The sequence below is a fragment of the Pseudophryne corroboree genome, chromosome 3, assembly GCF_028390025.1.
Source record: "Pseudophryne corroboree isolate aPseCor3 chromosome 3, aPseCor3.hap2, whole genome shotgun sequence".
In the NCBI taxonomy this organism is placed as follows: domain Eukaryota; kingdom Metazoa; phylum Chordata; class Amphibia; order Anura; family Myobatrachidae; genus Pseudophryne; species Pseudophryne corroboree.
This window is the reverse complement of record NC_086446.1, coordinates 488,852,049-488,863,601: the sequence shown is the minus strand read 5'-3', so window position 1 is coordinate 488,863,601 and position 11,553 is coordinate 488,852,049. Positions and strand designations below refer to the sequence as shown.

The 11,553-nt window shown below is 44.1% G+C and overlaps 1 protein-coding gene across 1 annotated transcript; it reads right to left on the bottom strand.

Moving 5' to 3' along the window:
- Positions 1-1,465: 1,465 nt before the first annotated feature.
- TOB1 (transducer of ERBB2, 1) lies at positions 1,466-4,927 on the bottom strand. The gene is made up of 2 exons (XM_063960916.1): positions 4,601-4,927; positions 1,466-3,249 (listed from the first exon to the last, which is right to left on the bottom strand). The coding sequence occupies exon 2, from the start codon at positions 3,172-3,174 to the stop codon at positions 2,230-2,232; it is 945 nt and encodes a 314-aa protein (XP_063816986.1). The 5' UTR covers positions 3,175-3,249; positions 4,601-4,927; the 3' UTR covers positions 1,466-2,229.
- Between the last annotated feature and the right edge of the window lie 6,626 nt (positions 4,928-11,553).

Below are 11,553 nucleotides of genomic sequence, written 5' to 3'. Positions count from 1 at the left end.
GAATTGGTGTGAAAAAGACATTTTCAGCAATAAAAAAAAAAAAGTTGCATGGCAATTGTTAGCTCACTCACGCTAGGCATCTTCCACTGTGTGGTGCATTGAGGCAAGCTGTATGAAGACACATCTGTATCTAATATACCAGAGGTTCCCCAACTCTCATCAAGGTACACCAAGAACCCACATTTGAAGGATATCTATGCATAATCACAGATGGTTAATTCAAATTGACATACTAATGTGCTTAAGTATGAGGTTCTGAAAAGATGCACTTTTAGGAGGCAAGAGATTAATTGCCCCTTGAGCACCCACTAGTGGCAGCTGAGGGGGAACCAAATAGTTTCTCCATTCAGGGCATGTGTGCAGAGGAAATATTTCTTATCACAGCTTCCTGAGGTGGCATGGATACATGTGTGAATAGTACAGGGGTTGTGTGCTCAAACCAGGACTATAGAAGGGTTTATCTGCTACAGACAGCACTGACAATTCAATGGTTCCAAGTGCTGTATATAGCAGCAGCTAATTTCCACAAGATTACGGACCGCAACGCAAAGTGCCATTTAGGTGTCCAAATGGGACACTTCACACATTTCTGCTTGTCCCCTCAGGATGCTGCAAACAGAAATTGCAGCACTCACACCTGAAAGGAGAAACAACTGAATTGCTCTGTCAGATACCCAATAGATCGTCGTTTTGCGTGTGGCTCTGTCTCAAAGCACCCTATAGGGATGGATGTATAAAGCAGTAAAAATAGTGGAGATGTAGCCCCATAGCAACCAAAATATTTACCTATTCTAGAGAATATACTTGACAAAGGCTTCCTCAGAGCACATTAGTTGCTATGGGCAACTTCTCCATTCCTTGAAGGATCAACCCTAGTTTGGGTGACACTGAACTACACAATAGATGCTAGTCATTTGTTGACCATAACGTTCCACTGAACATTTGAAAAGATATCTTGTTAAGTATAAATAAGCCTCTGCAGATTGTTCCTGCTTATTTGATGTGGAAAAATGGATTGAGGACAAATAAAAATTAGCAATTAAACATAGGCAAATCGTATAAAAATGGGTAGTTGCAGTGCAGGCATTTTAATTAAGGGGCTTATTCACATCTATACAAATTGATAGTGTAACTTATTTTCAGATATGCTGAATTTTCTGGCCAGCCTACTGAGCCTTAAATAAACTTTCACTTTATAAAAAGTAAATCAGCAGTTTTATTGAGTCGGCTTTCCATGCTATTAATCCTGAATACAGGCAGAGAGTGCTGATGCATTGGTCTGTAGACTATGAATGGATTTTACATCCATTCAGAACACCACAGCAGCAAGTTCCATTGTGTTACCTGGACCCTTCCTGCATAAACAAGTACATGACCAAAACCTAGAAACCTACCATTAATATATGTAGAAAAGACTCAATAGTCACTCACACAAATTACAGTAAACAGAACAGAGGCACACCAGTTTAATTTAAAAAAAGGTTTTTAATACAAACTAAATATAAACTATTTCAGCTCTTAACATGTAAGACACTGACTTTATACTTTAACATTTCTTTTATCAAGTATTGCACAATTTAGATACAAAAGTTACAATTACATATCTCCATCTTATATAGCAAAAATCTTATTTGTAACAGAAAATACAACTCTGAAATTACAGTTATCCCTCTATATTATAAGGTACAGTGAGGAATAATCTGATAAACTTTTTGAACAACTGGTGTTTCAAGAACTTTACAGTTTCCAGATGGAAAAAAAAAAAAAAAATTCTACATAAAGCTGCTGAAAGAATCACAGATCCGTAAAAATCTTGAAATGTATAATGTAAATATATTTATATATATATATAAAACACATACAGAGTTGGAAAAGTTAATCCCCTTTTATACATTTAACAATATAATTTCACACATCCACCTCCCAAACATGTAGGTGAGCGGGGTAATCCAAGCTTTGTGTGCATACTTTATACATACCAATGGTTTCAATTTAGAAAAAAATAATTAGCTTCTAAATACTGTAAGAGGCAATATTCCTTAAAAAATGTAGTGAACACAAAGTAGGTTTGCACTTATCTGAAAAAATAAAATAAAGAGCTGTATGTGCTTATGCAACCAACCTTGAATGTATGAGGGCTACAAGCTGAGGAAATAAGGAATAAAATCATCACCTTGGGTTCATGCAGCTTGTACAATACTTTGGATATATAAGCAGTTCTATTACCGGTTAGTTAGCCATAACCGGCTGGAATTGCTGGTTAGTATACTGCACATTGTTCAGGCTAAAGCTTAACCCATCCACCAGCGATTTCTCATTGAGACCACCATAAGCAGAAAACATGTCAAAGGCATTACTGTATGGTAGAGGGCCAAGGCTTAGAGCATTGTCAGGCCTTTCTTCATCTTGTACACCAGGGAAGATAAATTCCTTAGCATTTGGAGAGAGGGCAGAAGTCTTCTGCTGGAGATTAGTAAGGCCAAGGCCATACAAAGAGTGCATGGAGGACGACATACTGCTCTGCTTTAACAAGTTATTGACATTGAAGTTGAACTGTGTTGGTGAGGATCTTGCTATCTTGTTACGGGTGTTGCTCTTCATTTTGGTAGAGCCAAACTTGGTGGCAGCAAAAGTGGCAGTTGTAAAGGTTAAAGGCTGAGTAGCTCTAGGCATAAATGTTGGACTTACTGCAGCAGAGTCACCAAAAGGAGGCGATGGAGAGCTGGATACAGGAGAAGATTGGTCAGTAATTGGCAAAAATGCTTGGGCTTCTGGATTAAAACTGTTCTTAATTTCTTTATCCAGTTCTGATCCATTCTCATTGTTGTCATCAACATAGAGTACTTTTACTTGTCCCTTCTCGCCAATCTGGTAGGAGACTTCTGAAGGATCAATCCATACATTTAGGTCCTGAGGAAGGTTCCTGCGGATATCATCGATGTCCAAACCACTCTCATTGGCTGCTTGCTCAATGACAGGCTCAACCTTTTCTCCTACATGTATGCACCTATATCCTGATCCTTTATAAGGTCTATCAGGATACCAGTGGCCTTCATATTTTCTCTTCAATAATCTTTCCAGCTCTTCTCCAAATATATTGACTCGTCTCCGTGGCAGTTTGTTATACAGATATGAAATTATAAAATTTAATGCTACTTGAATTTCAAGCTGCATATCTGTCTTAATTTTTGACAAATATTAAGAGACTGTCAAAATGGCAGAGGGAATGTTTGCTCAACCTTTTTTTCCCTGCAAAAAGGAAAAAACAGAAGTTACAATCAAAATAACCCCCTTTTTTTAATAATAATAATAATAATAATAATAATAATAATAATAATAATAATAATAATAATAATAATAATAATTATTATTATTATTTACATGGCACCACAAGGGTTCTGCAGAACCCAATTACAGAGTACAAATAGTCAGAACAGGAAGACAGCAACTTACAGTTGAAGACAATATAAGACAAATGTTAAGGGAAAGTAAAAATTGTAGATTCCACAAGAGGTCAAGGAAAACACAAGCCAGACAGATATTATTCTATGTATGACTAGCCAAGTCACAATGAAGGTTTTATTTTGAACACCAATGGCCTAGCACATGGAAACAAGTCACAGTCACTGAGTGCATAAAGAAAGTCAATATTTATCTGGCACACTAGTTCCAGGCAAAAGTTTCTAGGTATGCATGCAATATAAACATGTTAGATCATAAGACCGCAGAGGAACTTCAGCCACATGTACGTATGAAACCTTTACATATTTAGAATCTAAAACCTTAAAACTATACTTGTAAATAAAACTATGAACCATTATGGGGTTTTTTTTTTACTGCAGTCCTGTAGTACAGTCCCTTCCCCCATAATGTGACACAATCTTTGAAAGGTATAAGGCGACCTTTAAACATTTGCTAGCTCAGCAAGGGTGGAGTAAAGAATAAGGATGAGACAACAAAAACTTATAGAACATGCCAAGTTATATACTGGCCTGGAACACACCCGTGCAAGTTATATACTATAACTTACACAAATATTACATACACACATACCAATGTGCTTAGGTCAGTGTATGTACTAGGGTGCCCATCTGAAGACAAGCCTTGACATGCTGAGATTTCTAGTTCTACCAGGAACTAGATTTCTATAGTTAAAAGACTGAGCATCATCATATTAGAGATAATACTAATATATAACATACCCCTAGTACAACATTGATATACACCTGTGAAAAACTATAAATACTTACAATGCATACAACACACCTACTTTATGCATAGGAGGCATATAGGAACATATCAAACTGACACTAGACGACCACCTGCCACACACACATGCTAGGACACACCCGTAAGGTGACAGCCCCCCTCCGCTACATACCAAGCTACACGATGTCTCATACAGCCTACACGACGCGTCGGGCCTCCTATAGAGCGATGTGCTCGCACGGGCCCGTTCGTGTAGTCGCTTACTCTAGCCGCTTATACATGGGTGACACGAACGTAGGCAGCGTTTCCCACACATATGTCACCTATGTACTACGGTCAGACTACACATATGTGACGGCACACAGAGAGGGATGTGCAGAACCGGCCTTACCGTTGAAACCACTGCCGTCCGAGGGGATTCTACGCGTATCCCTGCCCCCTCTCCGACCGACGTACTTCACTCCAGCCTGTCGCCTGTCAGGTAGATCATTTATACGGAGTCTCCGCCATTCTGAGAACTGGGGGAGGGCGCGATGGTGCGCTGTTAGCCAATTGTAAAGCGATAGTCGTAAACTAGAGCGTTGCTATTGGTCATGTTAGGTGTCAGTATAGAGGGCGGGGGAGTGACGTCAGATGATTGGCTAAATACCGCCTTGCGATTAGTGCTCACGAACACCAATGATTTAAAGTGTTGTTAAATGTGGGTCAGGCAGTGTCAGCTCATTGGGTGATCGGATTGTCACTCACTGAGTACATGAAGGCCCTATTTATAGGAGTGCTGCCAACTGCAATGGGCTGTCCGTGATCGGTGTGACGTCATGTGTAGCAAGGTTACTTATAGCTCTACGTACGGGGTATAACACCCCTCCCTCAACATGTACACGTATTTTCCTCTAGTAACGTGTATACCACTACTGCATAAGTATAGCATCCCTCCCTCTAATATCTCTCTCTCTCAATACAGAGGGGATGGCCTCAGGGTACTGACCCCTCTGTATTTCTAAATTGGTGGGTACCTACCTAGGACATGGACACCGGGGTAAGAACTTTTCTGATTTATTGAGTGCCGGATCACAAAAAAACAAACTCTATCTAGCTATCTATATTATACTTTGCGTGATCCGGCATATATATATATATATATATATATATATATGTAGCTAGATAGATATATATATATATATATATAGCTAGATAGATATATATATATATATATATAGAATGTCGGAAATCGGCGGCACTCAGAGACTTTCACATCCAGGTTTAATCAAACATAAGGTGCTTTTAATCGGTCAACGTTTCGGGGGACGGACCCCCTTCCTCAGGACACTGCAAACTAGTGACAAAAACAGAACATACAACTTAAATACCTTACCTATCCTGGATACCTCCGGCTGTCCCCACGCCCACGCCGCCGAGAGAGCGGTGCCCGTGCTTCCGGCAACGCGCCTCCAGCACCGCCCGGAAGTCGCGTCATCCAGCCGCACGGGCTCACTGATGACGCGGGTGGCAGTCGGAGGACCAGGTTACCATGGAGACGCGGCGCAGCGTGGCGACGCTGCGCCGGCCCAAGTGACACATCTATAGAAACAAGTATATATATAAGAGTGACATCAAAATAACAATTAATTGCATGAATATTAAGCAGCAAACATGTAGCGTAGAATAAATATGTAAACATAAGTGATAAAGTGCATATCAGTGCATTATATATAAAAGCACACATTGAAGGTACGTGACAATTCTACCTGAACCGTTGTGGTGGCCTAGTCTGGCAAGGCTGGCCCGGCCTCAAACTTTAAAGTATAAATATCAGCAAAAACTGTGAGCAATAACAGTGTAAAGATGCACAAAAAACATCTTAAATATAATACCACCCAGGTGCCCCCGGTGCTCTCCTTCGGAGCTTGGGCACTACCCACCAGATCTCTACCTACCCATGGGAGTGATTATAGAGCTTCTTAAAAATTTAACTATTGAACTTAACTAAGCTACATTAGGGCCAACCGGATGATGACATTGGCAGTGTTTTTAATAAGGTTGAAATATACCCGCCGTTTCGGGATATCATGTGCTCATCTCCTCTAGAGAAAGCATTGTAGATGAAGCTGTTCATTGAGACCTCTGGGGTGGATAGTGTCTAATTTAAAAATCCACCGAGCTTCCAATCGGAGTAGTTGGACTGCTCTATCACCTCCACGGTGAGAAACTGGGATATGGTCCACAATTTTATATCTGATGGCTGCCACGTTGTGGCGCATCTGGGCGAAATGGCGAGCGACCGGTTGGTCACTTTTGCCGGAGTTCAAGGCCGCCCTAATAGCAGACCTATTGTCACGATCCGGGTATCTGGACGCCATTACTTACCCTTCAGATGCCTCCTAAGGCGGGCTCAGCGTTCCAGGACCAGATTCCGCTGTTCCTGAGTTTCCACATGCAGAGTGTCAGAGTGGTGTTTTCATCAGCCGCGGCCTCCGCTGTGCCCGCGTGGTTAAATGTGCATCTATCAGCCTGGCGTTTCCTGTCTCCGCTGGCCGGCGCCGCCATTACTGTTTCCCAGACCACATGGATTACAAACCAAACTTCCCTCCAAGTGTCTGCATGGGCGCAGCCATCTTGGATTCTGTCATCTGATCATTTCCACCAATCTGCTGTTTGTATTGTTGATTTGCATAATTGCCTAGCCAACCCCTTCCTTGCTGCAGGTATAAGTAAGCTGTGCCTGAGCAAGGAAGACGTCAGTGCTTTGGTTGTCAAACCTAGTTCCTGTTTGTCTCTCTTCTATGATTGTCTTCCAGGTTCCAGCTCCTGTCTCAAGACTTCCACCATAGAGACCCGCACCAGCATTCCACCTGTGGTGTAGCCTGACTCTCCAATCCATTGTGGATTCATCTGTTTCCAGCTACAACACTACCTGCTTCCAGCCTCAGCTTCCAGCAGAATACAGCTTCCCTTAAAGGGCCGGTGTCCTTTCTACACTTTACCACTCTCCACCGGAATTATTATTTCTCCGCTCTCAAGTTCTACATTTCAGTTCACATTTCATCGCTCCCAAAGTTCATTTATTATTTAACTGGTTCCAGCCAGTATCCACTCCGTGCTAACAACAGTCTGGTTCCAGCCAGTATCCACAGCAGCTGTTTTACCTTCAGCAACCCAGCTCTTCCTGGAACACCAGCTGGTACAATCCTGGGTTATCTCCATTGCTACAGCCGGGCCTGGTAAGGACTTTCCATCTAGAAGATCATAAGAACTATCTCACACTACCAGTGCCCTGTGGCTCCTGCCATGCTGTAGTACTCAGGAACTGTATTTATTCTTTGCTGACTTTTACGTTTTCTTTATTGCTGCTGTGATGCGGAGTTGTCATAATAAACATCATTGACTTTTATCTAAGTTGTCGTGGTCACGCCTTCGGGCAGTTATTATTCATGTTACTTACATGTCCAGGGGTCTGATACAACCTCCCAGGTTCCGGTACATCTCAGCCCCTACAACTGAGGCTGCCTCCCGTCAGCTCAGGCCCTCAGTTGTGACAGTAAGCACTGACCTAATGAATCCAGCCGGAGACCAGGATCAAGCGGCCAGGCCGATGCAAGAACTGGCAGCCCGACTAGAACATCAGGAGGCTGCACAGGGCCACATCATCCGCTGTCTCCAGGATCTCTCTACTCGGCTGGATGGGATTCAGACCACTCTCCGTGGATCAGGCGCGTCTGGTGCGTCAACCACAGTGACTCCAGCTATAACCCCACCCACCTTACCCATTCCTGCTCCACGTCTTCATCTTCCAACGCCAGCAAAATTTGACGGATCTCCAAGATTCTGCAGGGGATTTCTCAACCAGTGTGAGATTCAGTTTGAGCTACAACCTGGCAATTTCCCCAGTGACCGTACAAAAATTGCCTACATTATTTCTCTTCTCAGTGGCTCAGCCCTCGATTGGGCATCACCGTTATGGGAGAGGTCCGACACCCTGCTATCTTCTTACACTGCATTCGTGTCAACATTCAGGCGCATCTTCGACGAGCCAGGCCGGGTAACTTCAGCTTCGTCTGAGATTCTCCGTTTACGCCAGGGATCACGTACTGTAGGACAATATCTTATACAGTTCCAGATCCTGGCATCCGAACTGGCATGGAACGACGAGGCCCTGTATGCTGCATTCTGGCATGGTTTATCCGAGCGTATTAAAGATGAGTTAGCTACCAGAGACTTACCCTCCAAGTTAGATGAGTTAATCTCACTTTGTACGAAAGTTGACTTACGTTTCAGAGAGAGAGCAACTGAGCGTGGAAGATCATCTGCTCCAAAATCTTCTGCTCCTCCTCCTCGCCAACTGTCACCAACTAAAGATGAACCCATGCAAATTGGCCGTTCCCGTTTAACTCCTGCTGAGCGCCGAAGACGTCTCTCCGAGTTTCTCTGTTTGTACTGTGCAGCTCCGTCTCACACCATTAATGCCTGTCCCAAACGTCCGGGAAACTCCAAATCCTAGCTCGCCAAGGAGAGGGCCGGCTAGGAGTAATGATCTCCTCTCCATCTCCTCAAGATTGTAACCTCCCAGTCTCGCTTCAAGTTGCTCAACGTTATCAGAACGTCATTGCCCTCCTGGATTCCGGAGCAGCTGGGAACTTTATTACCGAAGCCTATGTTAAACGGTGGTCCCTACCCACCAAGAGACTTCCTTCGTCCTTTTCCTTAACTGCTGTGGATGGCAGTAAAATTTTTGATACAGTTATTTCTCTAAGGACTCTACCAGTTCGTCTGAGAGTGGGAGTTCTTCATTCCGAACTTATTTCACTTTTAGTGATTCCAAGAGCCACACATCCTGTGGTCCTGGGCCTTCCATGGCTCCGTCTTCACAATCCTACAATTGATTGGACGACTACGCAAATCCTGGCATGGGGTTCCTCCTGTACTAAGACATGTTTGTTTAAAGTGTTGCCTGTCTGTTCCTCCTCCCCCAGGTCGTCTGATGTTCCACCTCCTCCATATCAAGATTTCACGGATGTGTTCAGTAAAGCTTCTGCTGATATCCTTCCCCCTCATAGAGAATGGGACTGCCCGATTGATCTCGTTCCAGGGAAGGTTCCACCTCGAGGCCGAACTTATCCGTTGTCTCTCCCCGAGACGCATTCTATGGAGGAATACATAAAAGAGAACCTAGCAAAGGGGTTCATTCGACCTTCTTCTTCTCCAGCCGGCGCAGGCTTCTTTTTTGTAAAGAAGAAAGATGGTGGTCTGCGGCCGTGCATCGACTACAGAGGTTTGAACGACATTACCATCAAGAACCGCTATCCTTTACCCCTGATTACTGAGCTCTTTGACAGAGTTAGCGGAGCTACCATCTTTACAAAGCTGGACCTGAGAGGTGCATACAATCTCATCCGGATCCGTGAGGGTGACGAGTGGAAGACCGCATTTAACACCCGTGACGGACATTATGAGTACCTCGTCATGCCCTTCGGATTGAGCAATGCTCCAGCTGTCTTCCAGCATTTCGTCAATGAGATCTTCAGAGACATTCTATACCGTCATGTCGTGGTCTATCTAGATGATATCCTCATTTTTGCCAACAATTTAGAGGAACATCGTTTCTGGGTAAAGGAGGTTCTGTCCCGTCTCCGTGTCAATCATCTCTACTGCAAATTAGAGAAATGCGCCTTTGAAGTCAAGTCCATTCCGTTTCTAGGGTACATTGTGTCCGGTTCCGGACTAGAGATGGATCCTGAGAAACTACAAGCAATCCAGAATTGGCCAGTACCCTTAACCCTCAAAGGGGTCCAGAGGTTCTTAGGGTTCGCCAATTATTACCGAAAGTTTATACGAGACTTTTCCACCATTGTGGCGCCTATTACTGCTTTCACCAAGAAGGGTGCTAACCCGTCCAAGTGGTCTGAAGAAGCCATGCAAGCTTTTCATCTTTTAAAACAGAGGTTCATCTCTGCACCTGTCCTGAAACAGCCTGACGTCGACTCTCCTTTCATCTTAGAGGTGGATGCCTCCTCCGTTGGAGTAGGAGCGGTGTTATCTCAGAGGGCTAAAGATGGTCATTTACATCCTTGCAGTTTCTTCTCACGGAAGTTCTCCCCAGCGGAGCGCAACTATGCCATTGGCGACCAGGAGTTGCTAGCCATCAAGCTCGCTCTAGAGGAGTGGAGATATCTGTTGGAGGGAGCTTCTCATTCAATCACCATCCTTACAGACCACAAGAACCTTCTATATCTAAAAGGCGCACAATGTCTCAACCCTCGTCAGGCCAGATGGGCACTTTTCTTTTCCAGGTTCGACTTTAAACTCCAGTTCTGTCCGGGCTCTCAGAATCGCAAGGCCGATGCCCTTTCCCGCTCATGGGAGCAAGAAAATGAGTCAGAGTCTTCAGACAAGCATCCTATTATAAATCCGTTGGCATTCTCCACGGTAGGGATGGACTCTACGCCCCCATCAGGGAAAAGTTTTGTGAAACCGACACTAAGGAAGAAGCTCATGCATTGGGCCCATGCTTCCCGTTTTGCCGGACATACAGGTATCCAAAAAACCCTGGAGTTTATCTCTAGGTCCTATTGGTGGCCAACTCTGAAAAAGGACGTTTTGGAGTTTATTGCATCTTGCCCAAAGTGTGCTCAACATAAAGTATCCCGCCAGTCGCCTGCGGGGCAACTGGTTCCACTATCTGTTCCCCGTCGACCATGGACCCATTTGTCGATGGATTTTATTACAGATTTGCCCATGTGCAACAAGTTCAATACCATCTGGGTGGTAGTTGACCGGTTCACCAAGATGGCACACTTCATTCCTCTCACCGGTCTTCCGTCAGCTTCCAAGTTGGCTCAAGTATTCATACAAGAGATCTTCCGACTCCACGGTCTTCCAGAAGAAATTATCTCAGATCGAGGAGTTCAATTCACAGCCAAATTCTGGCGAAGTTTATGTCAAGTCCTCCAAGTCAAGTTAAAGTTTTCCACGGCTTACCATCCTCAGACCAATGGTCAAACTGAGAGGGTGAATCAGGACTTGGAGGCCTTCCTCCGCATCTATGTGTCCTCCTCTCAAGATGACTGGGTTCAATTACTTCCCTGGGCCGAGTTCTGTCATAACAACCAGTATCATTCTTCATCTTCTTCAACACCATTCTTCACCAACTTTGGATTCCACCCTAAAGTCCCTGAGTTCCAACCGCTTCCAGCAACTTCTGTTCCCGCAGTGGATATCACCTTGCATCAGTTTGCCAATATCTGGAAGAGCGTACGATCAGCTCTGCTCAAGGCATCGTTCAGGTACAAGAAGTTTGCGGATAAGAAGCGTCGAGCAGTTCCTGCTCTCAAGGTGGGTGATCGGGTA

Coding starts and splice junctions, on each gene's coding strand:
- TOB1 (XM_063960916.1), bottom strand. CDS start 3,174: ATGCAGCTTGAAATTCAAGTAGCATTAAATTTTATAATTTCATATCTG.